Raw genomic sequence first — 16,102 nt, forward strand, 5'->3', positions numbered from 1 at the left:
GGAAAACCTTTTAGTCCTGAGAGAGTATACAGCGATTCGGCACAGGGAGAGAAAAAATAAGATCAAGCTGCTCTTTGTAGCTTGTCGCTGTCGCCCTGTAGCTGCTGTCGCGTTGTGTTGCCCATTACTTTTGATTATAAGGGTATATTGTATTTATTAAGAAGTCACAAGGAATCCCATACAATAAATATATATTAATGAGCATCAGTGAATAGCATTAAAAGATCGTTCTCTCAAGAACTATACATTTTGAACATATGCTGATAAGTATACTCTTGCTTTTGAATAAATAATTTATTTTTTATCAGGTGTTGTAAGCTTACGCAATTTCTAATTCGCATACGTTTTGCCTGAATAATTTTTATAAATACGTCTTGCTTTTTGAAGTAATTCATTGAAAACCAAAATATATCATATTGAATTTCAAATTTAACCATGTATATACATAATTAGAATAAAATATAGTTTAAATAAAATATAGTCCGTATTAGATGGTTTTTAATAAATTTGCTTCCGTTTGCTGGGGGTAACTGATAGTCGAGACCCTTTAAAGATACGTTCCTTCTTGCAGCCGCTGCTTCAGCTGGCGTCGGCAGCGAACTTCAGGAGTGAGAGCAGAGAGCCGAGTCTGGATTCTGAAGTTTTGAAGCAACGAGCTGAGTCGCCGCTGAGGATGAAATTCAATTGCGCGCAATCCATCGGCGGCGACGGTTGTGCTCAGAAAAACCCTCCCAACTCTTAACTTCAGACTCTAAAGAATAAAGTAAATAGTGACCAAGTTACTGCAGATCGAGAAGTTAAAGCCTTGAGCCCCCGGCACGACGATGGTGTTTTAAACATTTCTGTGTGCTCGTGTTTGTCTGTCGGTGAGTTGAGTGCGCGCGCTATTTTTATTTGTTAACTGCAGAAACAGAACCGTTAGTCCCCAAGTGCCCTCTAAAAAGAGAAAAGAAACATCAAAATCCAACGATAAATCCCCAAAAGAATCTGTGTAAAAGTGCAAAGAGACAGGCGGAGAATGCGCCAAAAAAAATGGAAAAAAAACATTTAGCTGGGTGCGGTGATCTTGAACCCGGGCTCAACTCCGCGTAACGGTGCATCGGCAAGTGCAGGAAGTAATGGGTGAAGAAAGGAGAAGGAGGCTGAGGAGGCCATTGCATTTCTTTTGATTGCTTGTGTATCATCTTCGGGGATCTCTACTCCTTCGCCCACTCTTCTTTTTGCGGGCATTTTCCGCTCATTTTTGGCGCAGCCTCCCAAAAGGTAATCTCCTCCAGACTAGCGTTATAAAACTGCCGTTAGTTTTTTTATGTTTAACCGTTTTTGGGTGCAGCCACAGCAGAGATAATTACAGCAAAAGGTGCAGAATTTATGTTGACCATCAAAATGGTAGAAGAGTGGCTTTTTGCGCCAAATTATTAGTATAGGCGGGAAAAATGGCGATTTTCCCGACGCCTTTTGATTTATTTACATGTGCTTTTGCTTTTTGGGGGCAGACCACAAAGAAATAAGAAGCATTTCTTTGTGCAGAAGTCAAACAAACACTCTGACTTATTCTCTTTGCCGCGCTTATTTCTTGTGCCCCATCGCGAGAGAAAAAGCGACCGGAGTTAAAGTAACGGACAAGGAACAACAGCATCGTCATCGCCCCCAGTTCTCCTCCTTTTTTCCTGCTCCTCCTCATTTTCCCAACCATCACGTGTCGCCAGCTCTGTACTTCGCTTACACAGAAAAAAGTAGCTCGATGCTCGATTAGATCTTTAACTGCTCCAAAGCCCTATTCAAAATCATGAAAAGTTTTTCTATAATATATCCGATTTTCTTTTTGAGTATATTATCTTTACTTTTAGTGAGTGAATAATGTTAAATGAATAATAGCTCTGATTTTTATTTAGTAATATCTTTGAGTGCAGAATAACTAAAAGACTAACAACAAAAGCACCCAATGCCCTAAAAATATTGTTATACTTGTTCAGCTTAGCCATCATTTTGATGTTTTAAAATGAATTTATCATGTTGGGGACAGCGACATTTTTATCTATCGAATATACACAAGTGTTGGTTCTTATTTCATAATAATATGTAAAAATATTTAATTTTTTGTTCTGTGTAGGTTTTTTGCCCTGGCCATCAGCCATGTCAGCGCCTTCATTATAATAATTTTTATTGCTTTTGCATAAATCAAAAATCACACAAAACGAACCAAAAACAGGCAATCGTAAAATGTGGAGAGGCAGAGGCTACACAAAACATAAAAGGTGCGTTTTTCGGCTGTCTGCACTAATTTCGCATAATGTTGTTGTTGGTTGGACCCGCGTTTTTTGATCCTCGGTTTTCGCATTTCCGTTAATGTTGCTTTTGTTTTTGTGCCAAATCTTTGCCGTCTCTGCATACAAATTCATTAGTAACGGCCCCTGTTCTCCTCTCATTTTGCGTCTTTTGGAGAATTCTCCACCTTCTCCTCCCACACTCTCTCGTTTCTGGGAATCGTCGTTGTTGTTGTTGTTGTTGGGGCACCTTTCTTGCAGCAGATTCTGCAGGAACTCACACGGAGCCCTCTCTTCTCACTCCCTATTCTCTTTAAAACCACCTCGTTCTTCGCTTTTCTGCAGAATTATGCTTCAAGCCTTCGGGTGACTTTCTTTTTGTAGGTTTTTCTGTTTACAGTTGACTGTTTCTAAGCTCTTTTAGCTAACTAATTAAATAGAAAAACAAGGAAAACCAAACTCTTCAGAAATGTTAAGAACAGCTTGAAAGCTTTTAACTTCTCTCTAAAAATCATGTATTACACAAGTTTAACATCCAAAATTTTAAAGCATTTAAAGATAAGTTTATTTAAATCCATTTTCATACATTTTTCTACACCACTTCTCTATTTATTTCCAATTAAAGTGTTGAGTAAAGATGTAAGCATTTATCGTAACCCATATCAATCTGTCCCAAAGAGCTGTAGGCTCTTTAATACTCAACGGCCCCTGCTCACACATTAAATCCAACACATTTTTGTTTGTAGCACTTTCGACTTCTTTGAAACCCAAATACACATAGGATGGAGTTCAAATTTTGTCCAGCTGCTTTGTATCCAACTTCTTCTTGGATTCTGAACTGATTACTGTAACCAAAAATGTGACCCGATACCCCGATGGCCCCCCTACCAATTTGGTCACTAATTTTAGGGCTCCGGTCTGAACCAAATACAGTTGTCGGTAAAATTTTTATTGATCTTCGATTTTTTTTTTGCACAAAAATATAAAATTGTTTCATGGTCGATGGGTTGTTGCTTTTGTTGCCGACGAAATCGAAATCTCGCCAAGAAGCAAACGGCAATCGGCAAATCGAATTCAAAACGCGTGTGTGGAGGGAGGAAATCCCAGATCCCAGAAAAAGATCCCTGAAGAGGGCCCAAGGAGACGACTGCAGACTTCAGACGCGCCACGACGATAACAACAACAAAACAGCAATCAGTAAATACTTGGTTTAGGCGGACAAATACACGGCAAATAAATTAAACTAATATTTAAGATGACTGTCCTCAATTTTATTTAAAATATTATCTTTTCAATACATTTTTAATATCATACGGTGACAGTATTGAGAAATGATATCATTTGATTTTTACTTATTAAACTTTAAATTATATTTTTTAAAACGCCTAGTAAGGGTTACATGTAAGTTTAGAATCCCTAAGCTCGATCAACAAAAAATATCAAAGATAGATAATATAAGTTATCGTACAATTTGTGGGTAGTTATTTTTGACCAATCTCTTTTTTTCAAATCGAGTACCAAATTTTTTTGTAGTGTAGCCACTGTCCCATGCCAAAAGCCACAAAGGGCCGGCCGAAAAATATTTTTATCTTGATATTTCTGTTTTTTTCGCCGCTGTTTGTTGTTGTTGCTGTTCTAAATACGCCAAAAGTTGCTTTCGGGGCATAAATATATGTCTTTAGTGTGGCATGTCTGGTTGCGTTTTTGGAACTTGGTAAATGGGGCAAAGGCAGACAGACGAACCTGACCAAAAAGCTGTATCCCGGGATCCGGAGTCTGGCAGAATTCATGGAATTAGTTAACGATTAATGATTGGATATTGATTTCTCTGCATTTGGGGCCTTTGAGCGGCTCACTTTGGCGACTTCTCTCGCCTGTTTCGCTTTTACTACTCATTAATTTCCTTTAACTATCGCGGCGCATTAAAAAGCACTGCTGAGCAAAATTAAGTTCCTGCCGCAACATCTTATTCGTTTTGGCTTCTTTCTCCATTGAAGGCATTTTACATAGCGTTGTTGCCAGCTTTCTTTTTGAGAGATTCTCTTCCTTATAGCGTTGCTAACTGCTTTACGATCTGAGCAGACATAAAACTCGCGACCACGGAAAATAGCAGTGCCAGAAGAATGGGGGATGGGGATTCTACTCAGTTCAGGTAGTATTCTTCGTTTCTGGGAAACTTAATTTGTGCTCCTTGGCCGCCATATCAAATTGGCGCTATCGAATACCTAACACGGGCCATACACGCATACCAGTTTGCATATATAGACAGTGCCCCATATAACTATGAAGCACAAGCTTAAAATTTGCTTAGCTTCGGTGTCTTGGCTGCGAAATTCGAGGCTTAAATTCTTCTCAAAGAGATTCCATTTGGAGCATCCCCATACTCATACCCTACACATTTGCGTAGATACTCCCCGAAAAACAAAAAGAGAACAGCAATTTTAATTTGTGTGAGAACTTTGCTTGATTCGGTCTTCTTTGGGGATAAAGAAGCTGATGATCAGGGTACGACGGGGAGATTAAGATGGCGCATATTTTTTTGCCGATCATTAGCTATTAGACTACTCCTTGGCAACAAGCCCAATTTCTTCAGCGCGTAGATTGTGAGCCACTGAAGCCGCGGAATAATTGAGCTGTTTGGAGCCTCTTTCAATTCCAGTCTTCAGTCTAAAGCCTCCAATCTGCCTGCCATTGCTAACGAGATACGCCAAACTATTTGGCAATTAGTGGATAATAACATTTGCTTACACATTTGAGAAATAATGAGAAACTTTTTACGAAGATGCAGCGATAGCGTATGAAGTAAAATTCTTCCTGATTTTATGGTGGAAACTTACATTCCGTCCAGAACATAAAAAAAGTAACGCTGAATTATTAATTTTCATATTGAATTTAGTCGTGAAAGTAAAAGATTATCAAAAAAGTTGTTAGGAGTTTCAAACAATTCCTTAAGCAATTATTAAATAGTTTATCTCTGCTTATTTCTTTTCCCTATTCCCAATGGAAAACTTCAAATCAGAATTTCATCATTTCCAAGGAATGCCATGATAAGAATGAATAAAATAAAAAAAATTAAAGAATATTTCCGAATTCTTAGAACAAATGGCGGCAACATTTGCTGTTGTTGTTTCTACACTTATTTTCAAGAAAACCAGATATTCCACTGAGTTATAATCAAGATGATAATATTATATATTGCTGCACAAATTTGTTAACAAATCCGCACCTGTGTAAAATTAAATGATATAATTTTAATTTTGCAAAGACGCCTTTAATCCATTTGAGTGTGGTTATTTAGCTAAGACACAGTCTGGTTTTAAAGTTTGTGCCATTAAAGAAAGACCAAGTTTTTCCAACACTCAAAACCCGCTTGAAATGAACAATAATTTCTGATCATCCTCGTGCGTCTGGAGCAGATTCTTTTGGAGCTGAGCCAGAACAGATGTGGGCAATCAATTGGAGAACTCGCAGAGCGAACCCCAATAAACGATGCGCTGATGGCCGACCATTTGGACTGATGACTGCACCACGTCCAGGGAGAGTGGCCCATATTATGCCATAACGATATCAACCAAATGAGTGAGCTGGGATTTAAAAAGAAGCCTCTTACATTGAGGGAAAAGTTTTGAGTTTAGGATTTATAGCTAGTTTCAGTAGAAATCCATTAGGTTGGCCGTTTTTAACTCTGGTTGACACTTATATTAAACTATTTGGCTTTTGGGTATTTAGGTACATTACAATACAATTTAAAAAGGTTGTTTTTGATTTCGGAACAGTTTTTTGATTCTAGAAGAGATTCTTATGCAATTGAGAAGGTTTGTTTTGCCTTGAACGAATTCGTATATCCGTCCTTTGAACCGCTTTATACTTAGGTTAAAGGCATAGTGATTCCCGATTGAAAAGAGATTTTTTTCCAGTGTAGAGATCACCTCAAAAGGGGGTTGGCGGATCACTGGAGACATGCCCACTTGTGGTGCAGTCGCTCTTGGTTCGCCAACTCATATTAAACCACCGTTATGCATATCAGCCACACAATTCACAGAACAGAACAGAAGAAAGCCGGGGACGCAAAGAGATCGCCACATATCGAATGGAGATTGGTGTGGCCGTGGCGTAACCCTTTAATTATGCCACATACGAGTACAAGCTGAATCTACAGAGTCTACAATCCCCCAGATCGTTCTAAGCCGGGCTCGGGACTCACCTCTCGACGTCAACGCCTTTCGAATGGCACTCTGGGTTGGTCTTGGTCTTGGTCTGGACCAGAGGAAAACTCCTCTGCTACTTTCTAAAAATCTGTCCGGGAATATAAATTGCAGCCACGTTCTCGCTCCTCACTGAGTGCGAGTCAAAAATTCTGCAGCACTCTAGAGCCGCATCTTAATTGCATTTCGATTACGCTGCTGAAAAAACAAACCGACCAAAAAAGAAATAACTTGGCAAAACTAGAGGAAATGGAAGCCGGAGCAAATCAAATCTGCGAGTGTTTGGCGAGGCAAAGGCAACAAATGTTGCTGGCAACATGTTGCACTTGCGAACAGGCCCGCAGCAATCGGTGGAAGTTGGAGCCTGCCAAATAGACAACAGATGAGACAGCCAGGCACGGCCCAGTCCGCATCTCTGGAACGCCTTTTATGCACTGTGTGCTGGCTGGGTCCCGAACCCCAAACAGGTTCCTCCGACCAGGGCCAAAACGCTGGCCAAGTCTGGCGACCCGAGAGCCTGTGCCGCCTGAGCCTAGAAATTGTAACAGCCAAGAGCGGAGGTTCGGTTCTCAGGCGGCGGACCTTTTCTCTGCCACCAAGAACTGGACCTGAGCCCATTTAATACAGTTATTTTTATTCGCGGCCCTCGCTCGTCCTACAGTGGGAATTCTATAAAGAGAACTCCTCTTGCTGTAACCCTCTATAAATAAATTCTGGAAACATTATTTTTGAAGTTAAATTCGGAATGCAGGAAGCTTTTATTTAGAACTTAAAAATATCAAAGTCAACAATTAAACCCACTTTTAATCTGACTTTAACGGAATGTTACTCAACTCTTAATGAGATTTGTGCAATAAAACATTTACTAGCTCTTCGAGTTAGATAATTTATTAGCCTGTTCTTCAGATTTCCTGTTTACGTCTTCAGTTTTTATTTAGCAGTAGACCGTTAGCAGTATAATACAAATTCATTGGTTTGATTTTAATGCGAAGGAGGCTGCTTAATATTGAATTTATCTATTGGTGTATTTTTTTAATATATAAATTATTGCAAATTCCTTCATTAGTCTCTAGGAAAACTGCATTTTTTGTAGCTTATGTTGATAAATACAAGTTTCACTGTATCTCCTTCTCTCAGAGAAGCAACAAGTACATCAACAATGGGAAATGCAAACTGTTTTTGGCTGGAAGTCATGGCCATCCATGACCATTGCCGTTCACTTATCCCTGGCTATCGAAGCCTTCGATGCTTTCTTTGGCATCGCAGCTCCTGCTGCCTTTGCTGCCTCTCGAATCATTAAAAATGATTCTACTCAAACTAGAACAGAGCAACGGGCAACGAAAAAGCTGGCTATTCTTCCGCAGAGGAGGAGAAATAGCCATCATAAATGTGCAGTAGAAAGGCCAACTAACCGAACTGCAAATGCCCTTAATGAGCTCGTTTTTTAGAGCTAATGAGCAAAAGAGAAAACTTTAAGAAAGATAAATGGGATTTTAAAATAAATTAGTGAAAAATTATAAGTTATAAATTACTTGAAGAAAGAGTGGTTTGAAATTTAAAACAAATTAATTGGATTTATAAATTTGCCATTCAATTTAAACAATTAATCAACCTTTTCGAAGAACAAGGCAACTTGCAAACTGGCTGTTCTATATAATTTTCAACCCCCCATATATTTCGATATCCCAAATCCAAGTGACCGCCTCTTTCCGATCTCGCGCCAGTTTAATTCCTGTGGGGATTTGTCGATCGCGATATCGGGAGAAGTGTGTTATTGCTGACTTGTCAGCTGTTGGCTTGAGCAAATATTATTACATGATATTGTGCACCACTCCATTCCGATCCCCACCGCCGAACCACTCCAGTTGCCCCTGATCAAGGCCCCATTCCATGGCAGCTTTTTCAATGAATTATTAGTTATTTCAAATTTATGTGCCGTGCTGTTGTTTCTCTACTCTTCTCCTCATCCCACAGCCCCGTTTCTGTTTTTATCGTGCGTCTATTTGCGTTTCCGCTTTCCGATCTGCAAGACTCGGACTGGGCCTTTCCTTTCAGTTGCCCCGAAGTCAGAAGAGAGTCTTCGTGCCGTTGGGGGCGTATTTGCCTAACAAAAGTAAATAAATATGAATTTATTGCAGCGTTCGTTCATCGCTGGTTTCATTTTATTTGTGTCGCAGGGTAGAACATTAAAACCTAATGCCGTCTTGGGCCACGAAAAGCCCCCAGCAGCGATCAAATAAACAAATACGAGCAAAGCTTCGCTCCTCTGTCCCCCCAAACGATATTATTAGTATTATTTGCTGGTTTTCATTTGGGGCAGATAAGCGAAATACGCTGAGGCTCTGAAATAGTCCGAGAAATGTAGAATCTCTGGAAAAGTCCGAAAAGGGGGTTGCGCGGGTGTTTTTTTGTAATTTTTTTCTGCTGCCCTGGCAGTTCTTTCGCTCAGCAGCTTTGTTCTTTTTCTGTATCTCCGCCTCCGAGTGGTTCTGGTTTCTACGAATTTGTCACGCTTTGGATTTCAAATTTTGTTGATGTTAGCCAACTGTTAATGGACCCCGCAGCATACTTTCATATACCATACAAGCTTCCTCTTGCGAAATGATGTGAGGCGTAAGTAAAAGGCATTTAACGCTTGATTTTGCCCAGGGTTTAGTTTTACCTGCCCTCGATCCTATGAGATCCGAAACTTCTACTCCGGCAGGACTATTGTTGGGCATTTTAAGCCCGCACAAAGGACACTCAAGTAGGGGCGGAAATTTAATATGAAATGCTGCTTATTTTTTGTTCTCTGTTATTGAAATATGAGATTTTAAGGCTTTGATCACTGCTCCCATTGTTTGACTACCTGCCGGTACCTGTTGGTATAATATTTTATTATTTTTATCAAGATGTTCCCTGTACTTGCTGAAACTCTATATTCCTGATCTTGAGTTGATGAGTTTTCTGGTGAATATGAATTTCCCGTAGGACGGGAAGGTGTCAACGTTTTGCATTTTGAATAAACATTGCACTTGTCCCGGCCTATGGGCGGTTTGTAATAAACAACGTAGATTACATTTGCCAATTTTATTATTTATTAAACAATTTGTTGACATTTTACTAATAAATTTTTTTCTGTCTTTTCAGATCTCAATTATGCAATAATAAGACTTATAAGTTATTTTAAATATATAAAAGTATATATTCAGGTATGTTTAAATTGGTTTTACTTAAATTATCATAAATGGTTTTTCCATAATCCATGTACAAAACTTGTTTTTTAACTATTCAAACACTTACCACACATCCAAGCACATATTTTTCCCACACTTCATAGTTGTCATCCATTCATTGTACATAACATATTGTGCATTTAAAAATTTCCCAACCGCGCGCGCTATTTTGGTACTTTTCATATTTTTATGAAAATGTCCGCCACGAGGCTGCCACTTTAATTCGAATTGTCAGAGCTGCCACCTGGTTGGTCGCCTATTAGCGATGTGCATGTGAGTTATATGTGCTATGAATAAAAAGTGTCACATTGGTGCAATAAAATGTTTAACAATCAAATGAAATAATGGCCAAATTCCAGTTGCACGTCTTCTCTTAATCTGTCCAAAGTACATTATTTTACACAGTGGCTCCCATAAGGAAAATTTCATTCAAAATATGTGAAAAATATATGTGCAAGAGTGATTCGTCCAGAAAATTTATAGTACAACTTGCATGAAAGTACTGATGCTTATCGACATTTTGTCAAAATGTTTCGCGTTTTGGCGCACTTTTTAAAAGTATAAAGTAAACCCTGAATGTAGAAGATTTACGAGTAATACAATATTTATATAAATTAGTTTTCTGTGATGCCAGTAACGCGCGAAAGCAACGTCTCACGCTCGCATCTCTACTACATGGGGTTCGGCGCCTGTGTGAGCGAGAGAGGGTGGGTGTCTCTCTCTCGCGTCTCTCTTACCGCTTGGCTCGTAAAATATAAAAATAAAAAATTTTTTCAGTTTCAGTTTAAAAAAAATTCTCGCAGCGACTAGTTGTGCGTGCAGGCGAAACAGACAGAGACAGAGCAGCGCGAGCAGCAAAAGAGAGCGTCGTGTTGCGCAGGCAATCTTAATTAATTTATTTACGTCTATATTGATTTTTTAAAGTAACAGCTACAGTTAGCCATAATAGCCAGCTAGAAAGCAAAAGCAAAGCGAGGCGGACAAAGAGCGCGCGCTTAAAAGGTATAAAAATAAATTATATACACAAAATAAACCTGAGGCGAATCTAAATATTTCGAGGTGAGTAAATCTATAAAAATAAATTAAGAAATTTTTATAATTTGTGAATTGGCTGCCAAAAATAATATTTCTCTATAACTTGGCTTTCTTTTTTTTACCTTTATTATTTATTCCGCTCGCACACCATAAATTAGTAGTAGTCTGCAATTGTTTATTTAAAGTTTATAAAGCGACTTTTTATGTTTATCTGTGTGAGCAGCGCAGCTGGCGTCGCTTAAAATTAATATCAAGCAGTTGAGAGCGCGTTTCTGTACTTTTCTTTTTTGTTTTTAGGTAGTTTGATATTTTTACGGTATTCGCTGACTTTGTTTTTATTGCGCTGCTGCCGCCGACGCCGACAGTGCGCGTCGTTCGCTTAGCACCAAAAAAGAGAGAAAGAGGAGAGGCAGCAGAAGCAGAGAAGATGCAGTTAGCACGAGCACGCACACCTACGCACGCGTATATATACATGTAAACGGCCTGCGACTGTGTAAAAAGCATGTACAAGTCGTGAAAGCGGATGCAGATTAGGGATGGCAAGCACCATCGATTTATCGAAGCGGTTATCGTTTAATTGATTTACCATTATCCACCTGGCTTTGCTTTTATTTTTGTGAGCATAAGCACCTTAACAAACGCCCGACCGAAGTCCAAACACATTGTTGTATAGCTATTATGCTTCTTCCTTCTACTTTGAAGACTTTGTTGCTCTTTTTTTTTTAATTGTTTGTTGAAAAACCGGTAACTATGTATGTGTATCCTGAAGCAGATGCAATTTAGGGATGGGGATGGCTAACCGTCGATTTATGAAAGCGGTTATCGGTGGAGATTTTGGTTTTCAAAATCAGGCTTCTATATTATCCACATAGCACAACGAAAAACTTCTTTTCTACCAAACGTTGTTTTTTGTTTTTATTGCCTTTGCTCCCTTATGTTGAAAAACCGGTAACTATGTACAGATGTGTGTATATCATATCCTCGGAATTATTTCTTTTTCTTGTCTTTTCTTTCTTTTGTTTCTTTTTTATGCTTTTTAAGACATTAAAGAAATATAAATTATCTTTCGTTTGATATAGAGAAAGAACGGTCAATATCAAAATAAATTGTTTAAGCAGTCAATGTCAGCTTCATGTAAACATATTTTTGAACCCAAGGGTTGATGTTCATTAAACTTCAATTGAAAATGAATTAAGATTGCAGGCCATGAATTGGTAACATATGTATAAACTTGAAACTATTCAGTGGAAAAACAAAACCATTAATTCTTAACAGGAATTCAAGATCTATTAATGAAGTAAAATTATTATACTCCACACTTTCTCTTCTAGAATTTTGTAGTTACATTATTTTGCAAACCATAATTTATTTATTAAAGTAAGCCAGGTTTTAATCGATAGTATCGTACCAAGTATTTTTTAACATTTTAAAAAGAGAACTTAACAATCCTATAGCAAGTTTAACAAATCAAAAATACTCTATTAAAATGGAAAAAAAAGCCTTAATTTTTGATTTAAAAAAAAACAGGGTTGGAGGTGTATCTGGAGGAGGAATGGAACACCTGTCGCACTTGTATCCCCCGCAGCTGCCGAAGGGGCGTGGCCGGCCCCGGGCCACATACGCCCAAACGGGTGAATTCGATTTGGGACTGATCCGGGAATACCGATCGCATCCAGTGCTATACGATCGCACCAACAAACGGTTCAAGGACAAGCTGTATGTGGCCCAAATATGGGATCAAATGGCCCACAAGCTGGGCTACGATGGTGAGGATGGGGTCTTAATCGAGTTCCAGTGGGCAGGGATTAATTCAGGATTATTCCCACCTTTCTAATTAGCCACAAGTTTAAGGGAGCGCATGACTACGCTGAGAAATCGCTATAACATCGAGAAGCGACGTGTGGAAAATGGCCTGTCCACACAGGCTTCACAATGGCCCCTGTTCGAGAGCCTCCAGTTTCTAGGGGATCACATTAGGCCTAGGCGCAGCTTCAAAAACATGTCGATGAAGGAGGAAGATGAGGAGCCCTACGAGGTTGACGATTGCCAGAGCGACAGCAACGGGCAGATGACTAGCGTCAAGGACGAACTGGATGAGGACTGCGAGATTTTCGATTGCGAGCAGGCACTGCCCGTGACCACTGTGCTGGGGTGAGTTTCTTACCCATCGATATACCCCGCTCCTTAATGACAAAGCCCGATTTCTTTTTAGGATTCCCCTGAACACCTCCGACGAAGCCAACAAGAGCCAGCGCTCGATGAACGGCGAAATGGCCAATGGCAAAGGCTACAATCACTATGCGGAAAGCTATCAGCGGCGACATCAAAACCAGCCGGAATACATCATCAGTAGTCCAATAATCAACCATCCCAACAAGTTCAAACGTGGAGCACAGCTGTCGGATGATCATCCATCGAAGCGTCGTGCCGACGACAGTCTGTCGATATCCGCTTTCTATCCCACTCCGACTCCAACTCCCTTGCCGCCGGCCTATGCCAAGTTCCGGGGATTCGGCGAGTTCATGTGCCACTCTCTGTGCGACATGCCGGCGCCCACTGCCTTGCGTCTGGTGCAGAAGTTCACCCGGGAACTGGTCCAGACCTCCATTCGTAGCGAAGGTAGCGGCAGCAAACGGATGCCCGATCAGGTCGATCCGGTCGACCAGAGCAGCGAGTCGCAAGAGGAGGACGAGTAGATTTTAAGTTGCACTTTTTAATTACGGGTAGGGATATTGGCACGCGTGTCTACATCTATGATTATAGCATATAGCCGCATTAATGACAGATTCGATTACTCCATATATGTTTTAATTATACTCTTTTTAAGTCTTCTAGCCTCGCGGTAACGGCGGGTGGAAGATCGAAGCATTTCATTTATTAACATAATGGAAAAATACACTTATTTGCTTTGTTTTAAAGGCAGGGGAACGGACGGGTCAACTAATCCAAATTGATCAATTTTCAGATTCGGCAAAAGCATAGTACTCTATCTGTAAGATGCACATCTGTAATGGTATAGAATCCTATAAATCCTATATAAAGGACCATACATATTTTAAACAATACATTTGATGGTTTCATTAATGCGTCACCTGTAATACGGATCTAAACAGGTCTATGGGTTGAGGTGCAACTCTACAGTTAATTGTCCAAAATACATTTTTTGGACTCTTTATAAAACTAACTCCGGGTATGGACCTTAAAAAATGAAAGCTTTTTACCCATTTCTAGAAAGCAGACAAATATTTGGGAATCATGTCCTTTTTCACAACCGATCTCCATTAGAGAACTTAATGGACCCAATCGAAATATTTGCCTGACTTTATTTGGATTGTGAGCTCAGTTTATTGGTAAATCGGAGAGACAATGTCCATATATATTTAAAATGCGATTTGGGGGCCTGGAAAAGTAAACGATAAAAAGGTCCTTAAATTTTATTACTTTCTGTATGCCAGAATCACACAAAAAGCTTCTGAAAGCTCTCAACGACATCTCGAGATGAACTTTAAATATTGTTATCCTAAAGGAAAAATTCTTTTAGGATGACAAAAGTTACATCTTCAAACCAGTTTGGCTGGGGGCTGTGAAGAATTCAATGGATTAATTGCCATCTTAATACATTTTTCTCCATCTAGGCCATTTATGCTTAACTTTTTGCCACCCAGAATCATAGGTGTTCCCGAGTAGGATGCTGATTAATGTTGTGGGACGTGCAACGCACTAACGTACGCGGGATTATGCCGGGAAAACTGGAACCTGCAAGTCCATTTCCAAATGAAGTCTGAGTAGGCACATCTTCATTTGACCAAACTGGGTGGGGCCTCCAGGCCATTTCTATGTGCGTTTCTCCATGTTTTCTTTTTTTTTTAATAATGCGTCTATATTTCTTAATTAAATTACAGCTCCTCGGATTTGGGAGTGAGTGTGTGCGAGTAATTACAGTGTTTATGTGGGACTTGGACATTCCTGGCTTCTTTTCCCAGCTGGCTGACTTGGCTTATTGATATTGCCAAGGCCCACAGACCGCAGAGGTGAGTAGAGTGAAGTGAAGTGCATTCGAGATGAGAGTGCAGTGGTACATTAAAACGTCACCTGATGTAGGCCGTGCCCAGTGCTTATTTGTTGCTGTTTGGAAATACAAATTGCACTAGTCCCGGCCTGCAGTGAGTGTCGCAGTCAACGATCTACACGGAGGAAAATACTATTAAAATATATTAACAAGATTTAAACTTTAAGCAAAAGCAAGAGTAAAATAAATTGTAACATTTTTTTGTAGCTGTAATATCACGCTCTTAATATTATAGGATTAAAAATAAGGAACAAAGAATCGAAATTTGTTTAGGATAAACGGGAATTCCCCTTTAAATGTATTAAGATTTCTTTATTTGAAGTTTTTAGTCTTCTATCAAAACCAAAATGCTTCCTTTTTTTTACGTGCTTCCTGGCATTAACATTAACGTTAACTTAATGGTAACCGCACCACCAGAAACCATAACCATGGCCATAATGTGGTGCGGCATTTTGCGTGCAGCGCTGCTGTCAAAGTCAGCACCGTCTTCTCATCTTGCCATCTCGTCTGTCTGGCCCTGTAATTATATAATTTAATCAAATTACTTGCATATGTTGCCAAAAAAGAAAACGTCAAAAAACGTAGGCCCGAAAAAGAGACGCACTCGAGCGGGAAGAAAGACTTGAGAAATGGCCAAATGCAGGCCAACATAAGTGGCAAAGAAATAAAAAAAGTGCCCACAACAGCAGCTCCTGGCGGCTTCAAAATGGTTTATAGCCGCCTTTTTGACAGTGAAATGTGCCTGCGTGTGTTGTCTGCAAAAAGAAAAAGAGAGATATTTGCGTACTTTAGCATTCATCATCATTATTCTTCCGATGCGGTTGCATTTTGAATTTTTAGGGCGGCTTGACAGTTGCAAATTGCAAGCTCATCAGCAGACGGTTAAAAGCTAACTGCTATGTACGCAATAATCGTTAGAGAACTGGCGAGCTCTCATCTAAACGTTGAAAAAGAGCGTTATTTAAAGTAAATTAAATTTAAATGCTCGAAATAGATGGGCCAGCAGTGCGGAATGTCCTAGGAAATACATTAGTGCCTTACAACTCGGATAACTACTTCAGAAACTTCGTAAAATTAAACTCGTTTATCTTCACAATAATCAGTGTGCGTATAAATTTGGAAACCGAAAAACTTGTGAATGTTTTATGTTGATGCTAATGATGCTGTTGTCTGCATGAAAAATATATAAAGTTTTATAGTTTTAAATAGGCTAATAATGCGATGAAAAATACAAAAATAAAATTACAAAGAGTATTCAAAAACAAAAATAAATACAGGCAGTGGCGTATCTGGGATTTTGTATGGAGGGGG

General features: G+C 39.4%; 1 protein-coding gene across 5 annotated transcripts; it reads left to right on the plus strand.

Annotated features, from left to right (window-relative positions):
- The first annotated feature begins 685 nt into the window (after positions 1-685).
- On the plus strand, positions 686-13,624 carry LOC108046816. Of its 5 annotated transcripts, none has more exons than XM_017126725.1 (6): positions 686-866; positions 9,602-9,663; positions 10,465-10,746; positions 12,250-12,488; positions 12,561-12,873; positions 12,935-13,624. In XM_017126725.1, exons 4-6 carry the CDS (start codon positions 12,275-12,277, stop codon positions 13,416-13,418), a joined length of 1,011 nt encoding a protein of 336 aa, XP_016982214.1. In that variant the 5' UTR covers positions 686-866; positions 9,602-9,663; positions 10,465-10,746; positions 12,250-12,274; the 3' UTR covers positions 13,419-13,624. The 5 variants fall into 5 exon arrangements, with proteins under 5 accessions (XP_016982214.1, XP_016982216.1, XP_016982217.1 ...); XM_017126726.2 differs by lacking the exon at positions 686-866 and adding an exon at positions 883-1,263; XM_017126727.1 differs by lacking the exon at positions 10,465-10,746.
- Positions 13,625-16,102: the final 2,478 nt, after the last annotated feature.

This window comes from Drosophila rhopaloa, unplaced genomic scaffold (assembly GCF_018152115.1).
Source record: "Drosophila rhopaloa isolate 14029-0021.01 unplaced genomic scaffold, ASM1815211v1 contig_167, whole genome shotgun sequence".
Classification (NCBI taxonomy): Eukaryota; Metazoa; Arthropoda; class Insecta; order Diptera; family Drosophilidae; genus Drosophila; species Drosophila rhopaloa.